At 44.2% G+C, this 18,108-nt stretch overlaps 1 protein-coding gene across 8 annotated transcripts in view; it reads left to right on the plus strand.

Moving 5' to 3' along the window:
- Nucleotides 1–18,108, plus strand: part of NEK11 (NIMA related kinase 11) — a 192,279-nt gene that overhangs the window by 158,767 nt on the left and 15,404 nt on the right. For 5 of the 8 annotated variants that reach the window (XM_074312832.1, XM_019725963.2, XM_074312833.1 and 2 more), the window contains one exon: nucleotides 4,032–4,128. The exons of 1 other annotated variant lie outside the window; for it this stretch is intronic. In XM_074312832.1, coding sequence (XP_074168933.1) covers nucleotides 4,032–4,128 — 97 coding nt within the window. 2 more of the 8 variants (XM_074312834.1, XM_019725964.2) reach the window with 2 other exon arrangements.

Below are 18,108 nucleotides of genomic sequence, written 5' to 3' on the forward strand. Positions count from 1 at the left end.
TGCTGTCACCATCTTTTCAAAATGTCCGAACCCTCGGTTTAGATGCTGACCCATGGTTTGAGCTGTGAGCACAGTGGTGTTTTCCGCTCAGGCAGCATGACCTTAGTCACTCCCCCTGTACTCTGGGGTCATAGTCCCCTTCTAAGGAACAGACAGCCCAAATAGTGAGTGTGTAGAAGGAGGTGGGACATGGCTGCCATTTGTTCCCCCGGCATTCCTCTGGCTCCAGGCTGCAGTCAGTGAAGATCTTCTGAGCCCCAGCCGCATACCACACCCTGCAGAGCTTCCCACAGAGGCGCATGGGAGTCAAGTACCCTCAGAATTTACCACTGGCAGAACAGAGTGGCCAGTTTTCTATCAAATCTACCACTCGCACGTGCACATACCCACTTTAAAGAAATCACCGTGGGTAGAAGCTGTGTTTGATGACTGGTGGATGGACATTCTTCAGTCTCAGAAACCAAAAGGAGAAGAATGCAATCACGGCAGTGCTTCACATCAGGATCCACTGTTCTTTAGAAAAATATGGAGGTGAAGCAAAAGTGAAGGCCAATCAAAGGTAGATCAGAGAGGAACGGACTTACTCATTGGAGAAGGTGGGTCCCCTACCTGTCGCCAGAAGTTCCTTGGGAGGAGAGAAAGGTGTATAGTTCTCCTAAGAAATGTGTGCTACCACAAATGTACCTGACATTGTGTGTGTACCTCACACATACATGCTGTTTCCAAGTGCATGAAAGAAAATTCCGTTGAAATTAATGAAGAGAAAATTAGTTTTAAAAAATTATCATAGGGATGAAGGGTTCATCTATTTAAAAAAAAAAAAAAAATCTAAGAAAGCAGAGATCTGGAACCAGTGCTTCATGGGCCTATAACCAGTGCCACTGCAAAGGGCCCCAGGCTCAGGACCGGGCCCTGTACTTGGGGGTTAATGAAATTCCTAATAATTTTACCTTTGAATTTGTGTTTTATATGTGAAGTCTGATGGGACAATGGAACATATACCGGGGGCTTGAAGCCTCGCTCATGTGCTGCATCCAGCCAGCTCCCTGGGAAGGGTTCTCCTCCACCCACTTCCTGCCACAGTCCATTCGCTGTGGGGGCCTGGGCACAGCTGCAGGAGGGTCAGGGTTAGGTGGGGCCCATGGGGCCCTGTGAGGGCCTTCACTCTCCTTGAGAGTATCTATCCCAATTCCTGAGGGAGAATGACATTAAATGCCCAATTAAAAAAAACACCATAATCACTCCAGAGAGAGATGCAGAAGAAAGAAATCAGATTTCCTCTTTTTGATTTTTGAACAATGGGCTCTCCATTGTCATGTAGCTCTGGGCCCCACGAATTACGTAGCTGGTCTTGCTACTCAAAATGGGATCCCAGGACAGGAACATTGGTATCACCCGGGAGCTTATTACAAATGCAGAATCCCAAGCCCCCTCACACCCACTACATCAGTATCTGCTCCCTGGGTGGGCAGGTCCAAATGGCAGCATTGGAGGATGTCCTGGGTGATTCGTATCACGTGAAAGCTTGAGAAGCACTGGTCTAGAACACACTGGGATTCAGTGATTTTATAGTGAATCTGTGATTCCAGCCCAATTGTTTATATCATGATTGCCAAATGTGTTGTCCTTTTCTTTGATGTAAGGCAACTGCTGTTCATTTTGGAAGGTAGATGGAGAGGGAAAGTTTGGCCGATAAAAAACCCGGGACAAGGAATTGCTCTGTGTACCACGCTTTGCCAGCCACATTGCTTAAAGTTCTACTTGCCCTATTGTCCACTCTGAGGCTCAAGGCTCAGCATCTTTCCCAGCAGTGCTGAGAGCCTTACTGAGGGGAACAGTGGCTAGATTAACATAAACTGCAGCTCCTGGAAATGGCTTTGACCTTTATTTGCATAAGCCTTCAGGACCTGCCAGCTCTCTCTGGAAGAGACAGGAGAGCAGCACCTTCCTTTCATTCTTGGCAGAGCTGATTCTTGCGCTTGTATATTACTTGGCATGGTGTAGTTGGTTATTGTTTTAATAACTTTCCAGGTTCCAGGAAAGATGACTGTAAAAAGCAACCAATAAGAACATGAAATAGACCCCATGCCTCCCTCCCTCCATCCCCCCCACAAAGCCTTTTCTGGAGAGAAGCAGCTACCATGGCCAGAGCTGGCGAGAAAGGAGAAGCGCATGAAGCTGCCATCTGATGACAGTGAATGCTGGGACAGGTTTCCTCTCAAGACGGGGAAGGGGTCATCTCTAGGAGTGAGAAAAAAGGGAGCAATCAGTTGCCAGTACTGGTGTCTTAACGTAAGGGCATAACAGGAGATGTACCAGGCAGGACAGGTTGTCTATTTAACTTATTGTAATGTCTCCTCTGCAAAGTTCACACCTGTTGATGCAGTAATTCTGTATCTAAGGATCTAGACTGAGAAAAGATCAGAAAGTCTGACAGAGTTAAGTGTAAGAACGCTTATCTCCATGATATCGATAACAGCAAGAAGTTCAGAGAGGGGTGCATGCCCCAAGGAGGTGTACAAAAGAAGGGTGTGTGTGATAATATTGGAATTTGCATTTAATTTATTAAATTTAGACATCTAAGAACTATTAGGATAAATTTACAAATTTATACTGAAATTTATAAACTTAATAATTTATAATTAAAATAATTTATGAAGTTTAAATAAATTTTAAAAAATGAACAGCATGTAGAGTTGCCCCTTGGTTAGAGAGAGCACAGGTGTGTGTTGGGCACCTTGTATTATACCAGTGAATGAGATAGAACCAGCCCCTGCCCTCATGGAATTTACATTCTGGTGGGAGAAAGAGAAAAAGCAATAGTAACCGTATCATTACAGGGCAAACAGTACTGTTATTGGTGCTATGCGAGTACAAGGGAGGACCAACTATCCCAGCCTTGGAGAATCAAGGAGGACTTCTTGGAGGAAGTTACACCCAACAATTATATTATGTTGTATTGTGTTGCAAGTACTTTATTTTATTGCATGGCCCAAATATATATACACACATATGTAAAAAGCTTCACTGATACCTAAAGTGGGGATTGTCTCTCTCTTCTTCATGTGGTCCCTAAATCAGACAGTCAGGTGTTACATGAGATCTGTTGGGAAAAGAGTGGGAATTTCACAACTTGGGTTCCTTCTCTGACACAACAACTATGTGGATATAACTTATAAATGAATATTCGGGGGCTCAAAGATTTTTTTTTCCTGATGGGGTGTGAGGCACCTTGTGGGAATGCACAGGAAGAGCTCTGCCCCCAGCTCCAGGGAGGACCAGTGTGCAAATCGAGCTCTGAATCGCACTGAGCTCTGGCTAGGCGTCCAGCATCAGCTTCTCAATAGGAGGTAGCGTTGTTTCGGTTGGTGGACTATTTCTTTCCCTTCAGTTCCAACATGTTTTATAAGAGCATAAAGGGCATCTCCATAAAATCTGTGGCTCACTCAGCAGATTTCAAAGCAATGCACCTTTCATTAACAACTCTTTACCTTCTGAACCCAACTTGGCCTTCTGATCCATTCTGCTGAAGTTCAATGCTGCAGATGACCCACTGGTCAGCACCTTGCTTTCTATTGCAAAAAAACTCATGCTCACATGTGGGGTGAAGGGAAAGGGAAAACTAAGTTTATTAACAAAAATTCCTCATTCATCAGAAGCAAATATCCACACCTGCTAAAAGCGACTGGCCACAGATTCCCCAAGAACGTTTGCTTTTCTATGGATATGTCTGTCCCCGGCTTTCTAGTATAAAAAGCCAATCTTTTAAATAACAGTGTTCTGTTTAACTAAGCCTTTTTGAGAGCGGCTTGGTCCTGGAATTCCTTGCACATATTAAAAGTGTGAGTAATCTTGTCATTTGGAACAGATCTCCTTAATGTGCATGTCATACTTGAATTCTTCTTTAATTAACATGGCATTACCTTGTGGCAAAGGTGTATTAGCTGCTGTTTTTCTGATTGCCCTTGAGTGTTGCCTCAGAGTTGCTAGAGTGCTGATAAAGTCAATAAGGGCTGTGCATTGATTTTCAGACACAAGGACTGTCACCAGCGCAGCTCCAGACATGTCCCCAGGACCAACAGTTTTCAACAGCGCGATGGCCAGAACCAAGATGAAATGCATGAAGGAGTAAGTACCATGTTGCCTGACCCCTAGGAGAGTGCAGTATTAGAACACAATGACAAAGGGTGTGATTCGTGATGCGATGCTATTCTACTTGTCTCCACAAAAATAGCAGCTATGTTTTCCTGGATGCAACAGTGAATGGAATGTGCACAAGCTCAGTTGAAAAGGCCTGAATCTGCATCAGAAGCCATTGCTGTCTCCTGCTCCCCAGAGTATTTTGTATATTGGAACCCTAACCCCAATGTGAAAACATTTATATAGCTTTTTTTCTTTTTTCTTTTTTTGATATGCACAAAGAAATGCCAATTCTCTGGGAAAATGTCGTGAAGTTGTTAAGTATAAAAGCTGACTATTCACCATCCTCCATCACTTGGCTTCCTGTTACTGGCCACTTCTTACCCCTGCTGGGAAAGCACTCCACTAATGAAATTCCCCTGCTGGGGCACAGGCAGGACTCTGGCTCTCAGCAGTTGTTAGGTGGGCCACTCAGAGTCCTTGGAATGTCAGCAGAATCACAAGGAATCAGCACGGACTTCCTTTCTGACTGAGTCATTGCCATGTACACTTGAGGAGAGGTTGCTGTTTATTTATGGATAGCTGGATGGATGGATGGATGGATGGATGGATGGATGGATGGATGGATGGATGGGCCTTTGTGGCTTCGTGGGTCTCCTGAAGCCTCTTTCCTCAGGGCAGGGTTTTCTGGTTTTCGGTTGAAAAGAGCTTTCTTCCACCATGAGCTGGAGTTGATTCCAGGCCTGGCCCCAGGCTTCCTTCCACTGGAGGCCAAAGAGTGAACCTATGGAATGACAGCTGGTTAACTTTCAGTTCTGAGGATAGTTAGTGACACACGGTTGCTGAGGAACTGGTCCTTTAATTTGCACAGGCCAATGTTCCAGGAAAGGCTTGTTCAGTCTGAATGAATACTTCTCTGGTCTTTATATGTGAAGTGATCTCTCCAGTGTCCTGCGCCATGCTGCTTCAAGTGTGGTCCACGGATCAGAGGCACTGATACCACCTGAGAAAGGCAGAAACTCTGGTCTCGCCTCTCCTGATTCAGACTCTGTATTTTAGTAAACTCTCTGGAGATTCATGCACATAGTAAAGTTTGAGAAGCACAGACTCAAGAGGGCTTTTCCTTTGGGAGGAGTTTGTTCATGGAGCATGAGTTGGGATCAATCTTTTCTTTTAAGTTAAATTTATTGACGTAATGTTGATTAACCACATTTGGATCAATCTTAATAAAAGGCTAATATTATATAAAAATATAATTATGTTTTTTAAGGCCTCACTTTGGTGGGGAGCTTCTTGTTTTCCGTTTATTTTATTAAGGGAGGCATAATTTATACCTAGTAACACTCACCCTTTTTAGCGTATAGTTCTATGAGTTTTGACAAATGCACCACTTTTGTATAATAAAGTTCACCTTGTTTAGTATTCAGTTCTATCAGTTTTGATAAATGCATATAGTCATGTAACCATCACCACAATCAAGATTTCGAGAGCAGTTTTCTCAACTCCCAAAACTCCCTTGTGCTCCCCCTTTGTAGTCCATCTCTCCTGTCTTACGCTGTCCCTGGAAATACAGCAATCTGTGTTCTGTCCCTGTCGCATCGCCTCGTCCAGAATATCATGCAAATGGACCCGTCCATAGCATCATGGGCCCAGTTGTACCTACATCGTAGTTGTGGACATGGATCTAGGCTCATGAGCAGTCATTTGTTAGACCCTGCAGTTCCGAAGTCCTTTAGTCCTCACAGAAGAAGAATGGTCACAAGGAGAGCCAGGTTTGGGGTTCAAGTCTCAGGCACCTAACAAGCAATTGTCCCTAAGGTTTCTGGACCCAGAAAACTTGCTCTTAGCGGTGCTCATTGCCCAGGAAATTCTGAGGCTGAACTTCCAGTTTCCCTTGAATTCAGGGGCTAATCAGGTTCTTGCCAGTGGTTCAGAGTGCTTAGTGCAGGGGAGCAATGGGGGTTCTGCTCAGCAGGACAAAGTTCCAGAGATGGGACCCACCTCACTGAAGCTCAGCCTGAGAATGAGAAGCCACGGAGAAGGGTCTGGGGAGCTTTGGGGCCCATGTTTCCCGTTGGAAGTTGATGCCCTGAAACACATCTGGGCCCTAAGAAATGTTCTGGATGACAAGAATGGATCTTCTTGTGGTGGCCACAACTCTGACTCACTTCTGCGTTGTCAATTCGTGTAGGAGGCACAGGAGAAACAAAATACTTGTCTGCATAGATGTGTATCTCCCCTTGGGGGACTACGGTTACACACATCTCAGGCGTCCTGAAGTTGTCCCACAGCTCATTGACGTTCTGGTCAATTTTTAAGGCTTCCCGCCGACCCCTGTTTCATTTTGGTTAGTTTCTATTGTTATGTCTTCAATTTAACTAATATTTTCCTCTGCGATGTCTAATCTGCTATTAATCTCATCCAGTAATTTAAAAAAAAATCTCAGATGGGGTAGTTTTCATCTTTAGAAGTTTGATTTGTCTTTTTATATATCTTCTAAGTCTCTGCTTAACATGTTTAATATTTCCTTTAGCTATTTGAACAAGTAAAATACAGTTATAATAATTATTTTGTCTGCTAACTCTAACATCTGTGCCATTTCTGGGTTGGTTTCAGTTGATTTGTTTTTTCCCCTTTCTATAGGCCATCTTTTTCTACTTCTTGGTTTGCCTGGCAATCTTTGAATTTTATCTTGTTGGGTGCTGGATATTTTTGTATTGCAATAAGTAGTCTTGAGTTTTGTTTTAGGATTCAGTTAAGTTACTTGAAAACAATTTGATACTTTGAGGCCTTACTTTTCAACTTTGTCATGTGGGACCAGGGCAGCAATTAAACTATGGATGATAATTGTCCACTACTGAGGCAAGACCCTTCTGTGTCTTTTTACCAGTGGCCAGTGAATTATCAGGTTTAATAACAGATGCCAGCTGCAGGTGGGAAGAGGCACTATTCCTGGCCCTAGGGGCCTCCAAGGACTAGTTTCTGTAGCCCCTCCACACAGTTCTTTCCTTCCCCTCAGTAATTCCCTCACATTCACACACTGACCTATACTTAGCTGAAGCATTACTCTCTCTGTGGGTATACGGAGGCTTATTTGTTTCAAATTTTTAGAAATTGTTTTTGTTTTATTACTTTTATTTCTTAATTATGTAAAATGTTTCCAGGGGTCCAAAGTTAAATCTACAAAAAGGCATTTTAAAGAAGACCAGCTTACATCCTTAATCCCTTAATCTATTCTCTCCCTTTCCCAATAGGGAAACATTTTTCAAATATTTTATAGCTCATCCTTTCAGTTTTTAAATATATTCAAGTAAACGCACTCTCTCTCTCAGTAGCATATTATACACACTTTTGTCGCTTCACTTAGCAATATATCATAAGATTACTTCATAGTAATATATAGTAACGTACTTCATTCCTTTTTTATAGCTTCCAAGTTCTCCTTTGTGTGGATGTACCATTTTTTATTCCCTGGGTGGACATATGGGTTTTTCCTGTCTTTAGTTATTACAAACAGTACTATAATGAATAACATTCATCTCTTTTGTTTTATTGCCTGTTTATCTTTCGGATAGATTTCTAGAGATAGGATTGCTTGGTCTTAGGATAAATCCATATATAATTTGGGTAGCTATTTCCAAATGTCATTTTGTATTCCCACCAGCAATGTATGAACGTGCCTTTTCTCCAGTTTCCCCACAGAATATGTTTCACATTTTTGGATTTTGTTTTTTATTATTGTCATCTGTCTATCTTTCTGTCATCTATCTAGCTATCTATCTATCTATCTATCTATCTATCTATCTATCATCAATCTCTTTTATAAATGTAGTCTTTCACTGTGGGGTCTATTTTACTTGCTTTTGGTATGCTTTTTGGAATTTAGGAAGCTATATTTTCATCTCTCTCAGTAAACACACTTGAGAGTCAAGTATACAAAATGTTCCAAAGTCTGTATTTGTAGTGGAAGGGAAGAAGCCACTTTTGGCCTCAGGTTTCAACTGAGACGTGCAACACAGCCCGAAACATTGTCTATCGGGATCGGGAGCCAAGTGGTGTGGCTCGCACAAGTTAACAAGTAGTGATGTTTTTGTTTTTGCATTTCGCCAGTTAGCCTGTGATTTTTGTGTAAACGATCACAATGCGGTGAAGGAACCCGTGGTGCTGTCAGTCCCTCCCCTGTAGGAGGAATCATCTCCCCAGGACGGCTGATTTTGGTGCCATCAGTTAGATGGTCAATGCCTAGAGACCACACGTCAGTGTGGTGACGCGCAGCCTCATGACCAAATGGGCGCTGCTGCTGATGTAAGTAGGCATTTAACACAGAGCCTTGATGGAGGAAAATGAGAGTAAACATGGTTCCAGTGGAGCTGCCCAGTGCCCTGGTATGTTTCGGGGGCTACACTCAGGACTTGCCTGTGTGAGCGTGCCTGACACACTGGTTTATGTATTTGTGTGTGTCCTAGAGACCCATCCTTGGCCAGGAGGCACTTGTGTCAGCTGCTATGGCTACAGAACCTCCCTTGAGTGCTGCAGGGCTGCAATGTTTGCTGGCAGTTTCCTTATTGAACGCTTCATGTCAGCGGTTTGGAAAGGTCTTGCCAAGGTCAGAGCACAGCCCTGCAGGAGTGCTGTGTTGAGGGTACAAGTCCACTACTTAGAGGCTGCAGGAGGTACACGGAGGTTCCCTCAGTAACACGGAGCTCAAATGCAGTTGGTTCAGTCTCAGAATGATGGCTCACAAGTCCAGAAAATCTTTTTGCACTTTCAATCATGGGAAGACCTTGACCGAGGAAGGTCAAACTGAATGTAAGAAGCCCACGACCTTCATTGTTCTCCGCATTAACCTGATGTGCAGCTCTGGGCGCAGTAGCAATCACTTATGCAGAATGATGCTGGAGCTTTAAGCACTTGCTCAAAATGTTTCCAAGGGGAGTAGCAGGAGGTTTGTAATCGTGTCAGCTTAGGTTCTGAACTGGACCAAATCCCCAGCCATGTTTATGTGGATGGAGACTTGCTTTCAAGGCACAGCTCCTCTGTACCAGGGAGTGTGTTAAACCAGACCCCTTCTATATCGTGTGCAGCATACCTGTGAGGTGGACGAGATACTCCACTTTGTAAATAAAGTGGTTGTGTTTCAAGAGGTTGAGAAACCTTCCCGCTGTCACACAGCTAGTAAGTGGCAAGATTACATTTCAATTAGAAGTCTGGATAATTCTCAAACCAGGGCTGGTAACCACTGCCAAGGTGGGATGGTGACAGTAGGAGCTGAGTGACACACAGGAGCTCTAAAGGAGCCTTTTAATCCACGTGCCTGGCATCATGCTCTGGAACCTACCTGCTCTCACTTAGTGGTCATAAGTACGTGCCAAGCTACTTTACACATGAGTCTGGGATACAGAAAGGTGAAGTAAAACACCCAAGGCCAAAGCCAGCATCCATGCTTGAGGTCTGCTGCTGTCAAATTTCATGCCCTTTTGCATGCTTCTCTGAGTTGTTGGGCATTTAATATCTGAATTTTGACACCATCTCATTCTCAGAGCCCAGGCCTCTCTTTTGTCAAATATATATATATATACATATATATATATATATATATATATATATACACACACACAAAGAACTTACTATTTCAGGATTTCCAAGTGCTTTATGAATAAAGCTCATTGTCTGTCTCACTGATTGAAATAACCCTTCGGTGGAGAAATAGATGAAGTAATGTTTCTTTTCTCCTCCACTTACTAAATCTCATTGAAAAGGTGTTAGTTATGCCTCCAACATGCCTTTTCGTTAATGGAAGGTCGGTGTCAGGCAGCAGTTCTGAAACAACCACTGATTGAAACCAGCATTTCAATTTCAGAACAACAACCAAAGCTCGTATGTAAGAAAGGCTTGATGACCCACAAAGAAGGGCTCCTCGCCCAAAGAGCAGTGCTTCTAAATTTACGTGTAAGACGTAAGAGACCCTTTAAAGAGCCAGGTAGACTTCTTACTCAGACCCTGAGGTCTGCAATCAATTAATGGTGCTTTTCTTGTGAGTCTGTTAGATGTGAGGTGGTAAGTGTTGTGAGACACATGACAAGGGAGACACCTTACACCCTAGTGAGGGAGACTGGTCACCTGATGTGTGAGTCACACGACTGGCATGAAGGCCAAGTGGCCCCGCGTGGATCCAATAGCCAGGAAATTCGGAGGAGGGGCCATCTCTTCCAAAAGGGTGGACAGGTCCACACACTGCTCAGATGGTGCCTTCTCCATCACATGGACCCGTTATGCCCGTGTCCCTGTCCCAGGAATGACTTAACCCCTCTCTGCGAAGGTGAGGCTCAGCCTTGAACCTGGAATCCACCTGTCAGCCGGCATGGCCTGCCCTTCCAGGTCTAGGCAACTTTGGCTCCAGTCTTAAGACTATGTTCTAGAGGAGTTCACAGCCCCTCCCAAGACATTTGCAAATCGCTGGGTAGTGTGACTATCTCATCTTTTGTCTCTCATGTCTCCATTCTGCACCAAAGGGTTAGACTGAAAAATCTAACCCTTTATGCATTTTCCCTGATACTCCTACTCACGCAAATCATCTGCAAAGGCACTAGACTTGTTTTTATACACGTATATTTGGAAGCGGGTGTAAAAGCTTCATGTCACAAAGACTAATCATTAGGCATCCCTAGTCTTAAAAAATGCTCGTTAGCCAACTGTTGCAGGCAGACTCACTGCAGAGCAGGCTCTGAGATGATTTTCCTACAGAGAGTTTCCTGCAGGGGAGTGGGATCCATACTTGTGGTGGGAGAGAGGGAAGCAGGACTGGGCAGAGAAGAAGCTGGGCTCTGGTACTGTCTCAGCAAGGCCCATCGACTGCACCGGAGGTGCCGAAGCTGGGATGGCCCTGCAAAGTTGTCCCAAGTGGGCTCGAGGGGGCTGAGCTCGACAGCCCTGCATCCCCCAGTCACTGGCTGCAGGAATGCTGGGAGGGGTGTGAGCCCTGGCAAGAGGTCGATTCCCAGAGAGGGCTGCCAGCTGAGGGCTGTCTGCCAGGGACGCTCCCAGCAGCTGGGGAATGAGTCTTTAGTCCTGAAGGGGGATCTCGGATTGCAGCCCAAAGTGCACTACACGCCCCAGCGGTCTTCTTCCCCAGCTTCATCCCAGTTTTTTGGTATCTCTTGCTTTCCTCCCTTTCTTAGGAGCAAAATAAAATGTTCCCCTGCCGGGCATCTCAGCCATTTTTACATTTCTTGGGCTTCTGCTTACATCTATTACGTGTCAGCAGGCTCTCACCTGCCCCCCAAAAGTCTTCTCTTTATATTTTTTCTAAATTGTGTGTGTGTGTGTGTGTGTGTGTGTGTGTGTATACCAGCTGAAGTTTAACACATTTGTGCCCTAGTTTTATTTGTTCCACTTCAATAGTGATGGGGGGCATCAGACATAAATTGCTGTAATGAGCAGAAGGTGGATTTTAGAATATGAACTATCTGATATTGCAATGTGGCTGCTTTCCACACGCTGTGGTCTTAGGTGAGTCCCTTTGCCTCTCCACGTCTCACCTGTAAAATGGAGCAATAATGAGCATACGTATTAAATAGCTCTCTGTTTAGTACTAAGTGGGCACCCAATAAATGCTAGCAGCCGCCCTCCTCACACACCTTTCTTTACCCTTTCAATTGCCATGCAAGGGCCCCTGACTTTATGAGTTGGTGTCCAAATGACTACGAAAATGCATGTTCTGTTAGCTTTTTTTTCTACACAAATTTGAAATCCTGTTTCTAAGGAAACAATCCAAAAGAGGCCTTTCAGCTATTGTCAGCTGCAAAACAGATGTCCAGGGTTGGGGAGCGAAGGGCAGGTGGGGGCACGAGATGAAGGATTCCTTGGGCGACGTTATGCCCACAGTGCCAAGGTTTCTTCAGTCTTCCTAGTGTCTCTTGTTTATTCCTCTTCTTTTTTTTTAAATAAAATTTATTGGGGAATGTTGGGGGACAGTGTGTTTCTCCAGGGCCCATCAGCTCCAAGTCGTTGTCCTTCAATCTAGCGGTAGAGGGCACAGCTCAGCTCCAAGTCCAGTTCCCGTTTTCAATCTTTAGTTGCAGGGGGCACAGCCCACCATACCTTGCGGGAATTGAAACGGCAACCTTGTTGTTGAGAGCTCGCACTCTAACCAACTGAGCCATCTGGCCTCCCCTGTTGATTCCTCTTTGTTCATGCTTTTTTCTTTTTAGAGCCATAAATCAAATATATGTCTTTGATTGCTATTAAGACCATGTCTGAATGGTGGTAAACTTGTACTTTTCCCAGCAGGGGGCAATAGGCATTATTTTGAAACAATTAAGTATATATACAATATAATTATAATAATGAACACAGTTGTTTCTATGTTATTTGGAAATATCTACAATCTGTTCTGTGCTGACAACACCACCAGGTACTACAGGATCTGCAGGAAGTCTGTTTATTGCTGTATTTGTTGAGTTTTGACTCTAATAGCTTTCAATTTCCCAAATTAGAAAAAGAAAGTCAGCATGCAGCCTGACCCTTTCAATTCTCAGCCATGGAATAAACTGTCACATCTGGGCTCCCCACTCATGGGACCCTGGGGATGAGGCAGGCTCCCTCTGATAGTACAATGTGAAGACATTGGCAAAGAAATCATCTAAATGAATGTTATTTTGGATTAGAGATAAGGTGAGATAGAGCCAGGGAGTGGCAGCTGTGTGTGAGGGGCATGGGTGGGCAAGTCGCCCTGTGCGATCTGAGTGTGGGAAGGGAACAGCCAGAAGCTCTCTGGGCGGAGTCACGTACAGAATTATGGGCCAAACCTCAGAGAAAATGGCAGAATACTAGAGTCCTAGGGTTTAAACTTCATAGCACAGAGAAGGTGTTTTCTGTCTGCCTGTGTCGACAGGAGCTGGGCTGGTCTCTTCTCTAGCTGTGCAATCCTTGGTGTCTGTGTGTGTGTCCACATTTCCTCTTCTCATGAAAAGACGCCAGTCAGATTGGATCAGGACCCACCCTAAGGGCCTTGTTAAAACTGCATCACCGCTTTGAAGGTCTTATCTCCAAAAACAGTCACATTCTGAACTTTGTGGAGTTAGGACTTCAACATATGAATTTTGGGGGGGGTGGTTCACAATTCAGACCATAACATCAGATGTTTTCATCATCCGAAGTGCACGTACTTTCTAATGGCCTTTTCCCCTGGTCCTGAAGGGGAGGTATAAGTCTCCTGCAGGTACTTGCATATCTCAAGGCGGTACCATACAATGCCTCCCAAAAGACTTCTCACTGAGGACAGCGATGACCGTGGAATGTCCTAAGCTGTGGCTACCAAACTTCTTTGCTTCGTGTCGTCTGTGACAGATAGCAGGACAAGCCTGACTCACTCACTCCCTCTAGGATGTTGGTCCACCCCCTGTGCCTAGATCCTGGCTCTCGTGGTGCGCAGTTTCCCACCTGCCAGCAGCACCTCAGCCAGTGATGCCTAACTCACTCTTTGTCAAAAGGATTTGAAAAATCAACTTCACCAGTTGACGCATATGAATAGCACGTTTTGCTGATCAGAGTTTGCCTCCAACACCTGAGAGACGTTCATTTAATCCACTTTTTAACACCAAATGCAATATTAATAGAATAACACAGAGAATATAAAGGTCTGAGAAAAAGTGAGGAAGTCAGTGTGTGGACATAGTTGCTGTGGGTGAGGGTATTCCGAGCTTCCCGGAAGCCAAGTCAAGAAAGGGAAATGTGATACAATTCCTAATTCTCATGATCAAGATGTGAACGTGTTATCAGTTCCTCAAGGAAGACAGAGCTTCTCACATGGTGTTTTATAGAGAACATATTGAGTGAACTCACTTCCTCGATAATAGTTTTGCAGGAATCAGAAATAAATTTCATGAACATGGCTTCTTTGGTGATAAAGAGCTGTCCTGCATGAACGAAGCCATGCAGTTTTCTAGGGGTCTAACTCTCTTCAAAGGTAAAGCTTGGAATACCTAGAGAATTTACAATCTGTTGATTTTAATTAGAATGAAATGTTTGCTTCTCATTTTTAAGTGAAAAGCATGTGACCCTTGAAGAAGGGACTAGCAAAACTGAAGGCAGATTTTGATTTACATTCTCTGAGGAATAAATGACAGGGATGCCCTTGGCTGGTTTGATGAGTATGTTTTCCTACTGCCACGCAGTAATTAACTAACAGTGTTTTGACTTTCTGTTTTTATGGTCAACTCCTAATCGAGGAGCGTTCGGTACCATCACTGTTAGAGATGCACTGAGAAAAGCAGGACACAGAATAACATCCGTTAGTAACTTAGTGTGGAACTTCATCTGTCTTCGGCCAGGGCGTGGTTGGCCCATGTTTGCGTGGTAGAATGTTATCCGTAATTGCCAGGAAACAATATAATAAAACATGGCGGGGGTTCTTAACTCAGGGCTGTCTAAAACCATCTCAAGGATTTGGTGGGTGTGCTCAACTTTACCCCACTGGCATGTGAACAGTTTACAAATGCAGAATATGGAAACAATTCTGATGGTTGAATGAAAGGGGGCAGGGGATGAGAGAGAGAGAGAGTTAGCACAATAAATTTCCACCTCCTTCTCTAAGAATTGGGGCATACCCTCTTACAGTATGACAGTCTGGTCTAGATCTTTCTCCTCCTTGTGTGGCATACATTTTGCTGGTAGTCTTCTGCATGTCCCATTCTATTCTGGATGGGATGATCTATTCTTTGTCTCGGGACCCTTTTAGAATTTGAACTATTTCTATTTGCACCTGAGGATTCTCAAGATTCAATTTAAGTGCAATCACTATTGGCTGGGTTTTCTAACTTAGGCACTCTGCGCCATGCTAGGTGCTCCTTAGTTCTCCCAGAAAGCTTAGAAGAGGGGAGGCCCAGGGCGCAGGGATGCAGACCTCAAGGAGGGGCCACTGCTAGGCTTGTGCTGATGTCTCTGAGCTTGAAGGAGGGGCTCTGGGGGTGGTGCCAGCTTTGGAAGGAAAGAGAGTCCCCACTGGTGCCCGTGCCACTGAGGAAGGGCAGTAAGGCTGGGTCTGCACATGCTGGAGAAACCGCACGTGGGATTCAGTTGCTGCTGGCAGGAAGCTGTGTTGTCAGCATGCCATTCAGTGGAACTAGAGGGAAGTCCCTTTTGTCCCCTGCAGGTTTCTCCCTGTAGCACCCACCGTGAAGAAGCCTAGTAGGGAGCAGTGGGCAAAGCTGAAATACGGTCAGCAGAGCTTGGGGCCTGAGTACAGGGGAGTGGGTTTGGAGCAGAGGCAGCAGCTTAATAACTGGCACGACTTGCCAGCCCATCACACACCGGAGGCATCCTTGGAGCAGACCATGTTTATATGCTTCTTCTCCAGGAAACTCGAACGGCTCCTTCAGCATCTTTGGTGGAAAAAAGCCTTGGTATTCGGTGGTCCTGGGACAACCCTCTCTGAGCTCCCATGTTCATATTTCTTTTTAAGTCATCAGCACAAAGGCATAAAGATTTTTATGGCTTTTTATGTACATATATATAAAGATAATTCTCAAAAAGCTGTTTGTTTTCTTTCATACACCAGGTAGACAATAGTTTGATGGTTATTATAAACACATAGTTCTAACAGCCTAATTTCTTGAAAAAGGAAAGAAACATTATGCCTCTCTGATTTTCTATGCAAATAGAACTTTTTAATGCAAATGAAGGCATGAATTAAGCATACAAATAGCCTAATTCCTAATCATCATATTTTTAATGATCCCTAATTAGAGCAAAATTTAAAGTGAATACAAGCATGTTAGAAACTTTTCTCACGTATCCTTAATTTGTATCTATCACTCACAAAGCTAACCCCACATGTCCCCCCAGGCTTTAAAGGAACATACCGTTTTACTCATATTGAACCTATTTCTTAAATGCAAACACCTTTCCTAGGTATAGACACAGAGGACACATTCAACAGCTTCATCAGGTGACAAAATTCTTAAGACCTGCTCTTCTGTCTTGTCCTTTTGATTATGTTTTGAAAAGGAGAACATTGCTTAACTAGTTTTCCTAAGGCTCTTAGCCTGAGCTCTTGCTCCTACCTTGAATGTGTGAGTGTGTGTGTGTTTACTGGTATCTGTCATGTTTCTCTGTCCTTAGGAAGAAACTGAGGGAAATGTAGGTGTCCCGGCATCATTGGATCAGAGAGGTGGAAAATGTACCTGTCAACTTCGGCTTGTGAATTTTTTAAGTTAGCATTTCTACTTCCCTTCATTTACAAGGACTGATGGCGAAGAAATCCTCCCACAGGATTAGGTATAAAAATGTCCTGGTTCCTACACATATATTAACAATCCCAACGTTGCTGGAATGGAGCAATATTCAGAAACTGTTCAGTGGAACATGGAGAAGTTGTAGAGAACCTTTAAAATGGCTTAACTGCAAACGAAGTTGTAATGCCTCAAAGCCCGGACTGAAACTGTAATGCTAGGCCTTCAGGAAATAGTTCCCATTTTGTGCTTCTCGTCTGATACAGAAAATAATGAGGTAAGGCCTTACTCCCACCAGCTGCAGGCTGTGGTGGGCACGCTCAGGACTGAACCTAAGGCAGGCAATTGCCACTTAACAACCCTGGGGATTTATAGCCAAAGGACAGAATGAGGGGTCAGTGAATGGAAAATTACCAAGCAGAACTTGCTTAGGTATAAAGGGGGGAGGGATTCTTGCTGAGCTGGGCTCGGTAGGTGTTGGTTCGCAATCTCAGGAACTTCCTGGGTGAAATACGAAACTAGCTCCCATGCACAGAGGACAAGGACAGACCAAAGAAAGAGGGAGACTCCAGATTGGTAGGTGGCAGTTTTGATGAGCAAGGGAACTTACGAGGCTTGTCTTAGAAGCCACAAGACAAGTAGTTCTGCATACCCACCTGCCGAATCATAAATGTTTATACAGAGGGTTTGACTGCATTCAGTTACGTATACCACCCATCTGGTTGTGACCACCTTACTCTCTCAAAGCTGTGTTCTTAAAAGCAGCTCCCACTGCGGGAACGGTGGGGAGACAGTACTTTCCAATCACAGAGGAGGACGTGAGGAGCCTCTGGTTGCTCCGGGTGCAGTTCTTTGGTCAACTGGTGGCACCTCTTCTTGATTACCTCCTCCAACGGTAGGCCGAGGACTGCAGGCAGGAATGAGGCCTGGTTGAGACGAGGACTCAGAGGAGCCTGACCAAAGTGTGGTCAAGAAGGGAGTCCTTGGGGAAGCAGGATTCCAGATGAAAGGAGGCTTTTAAAATCCACTCTTCTCCAGGGACACCCATCGTTTCCCGATCGTAAGAGCTCATCCTTGCTCTGAGAAATTCCTCCATACATATTTATGTTCTAGTTTCTTTTCCTTCTGCAATTTCATTTTCCTTTGCAAATCCAGTTATTCTTGTTGTGTTTCATTAGGAAATCTATTTTATCTTCTGACTTTGCTTCTACTCCGCAAAGCTGTGGTGAAATTGACTTTTGAGAAATGAAAAATGTGGTTTGAATTGATCATGGGAGGCATCATTGTAATTCAGCCAGGAAGGACCTCATCGAGTGGTCCACATTTCACGGTGCATTATTTAATGGAGCTTAGAGAACCGGAGGAAAACAAGGGGATTGATTTGTACTTATTTCATACATATGTCGATCACAGGGGAGAGCCAGTGTAGGGTACACTCTCTGTAGTCCAGTGTTCACCACTGGGCAAGCCCCCTCCCCATTCCGGAATCAGTTTCCTTGTCTATAAAATCAGTGTGTTCCGTTAGAGGACCCCTTGGGTTCCATACAGGACTATTCAAAAGTGTCATAACTCTGCTTTTTAAATCATTCTATCCCTCCGTGGATTGCATGTTCTTATTATAAAGTATCCATCTTGAAGCCATTATAAAGGGTCAAATATGAGTGATGATAAATCAATCTGAAAATAATGACTTAATGTAAAACTTGTGTCTGAAAAGCTCAGTTTTCTGTGCATGTTT

This window comes from Rhinolophus sinicus, linkage group LG10 (assembly GCF_036562045.2).
Source record: "Rhinolophus sinicus isolate RSC01 linkage group LG10, ASM3656204v1, whole genome shotgun sequence".
NCBI lineage: Eukaryota > Metazoa > Chordata > Mammalia > Chiroptera > Rhinolophidae > Rhinolophus > Rhinolophus sinicus.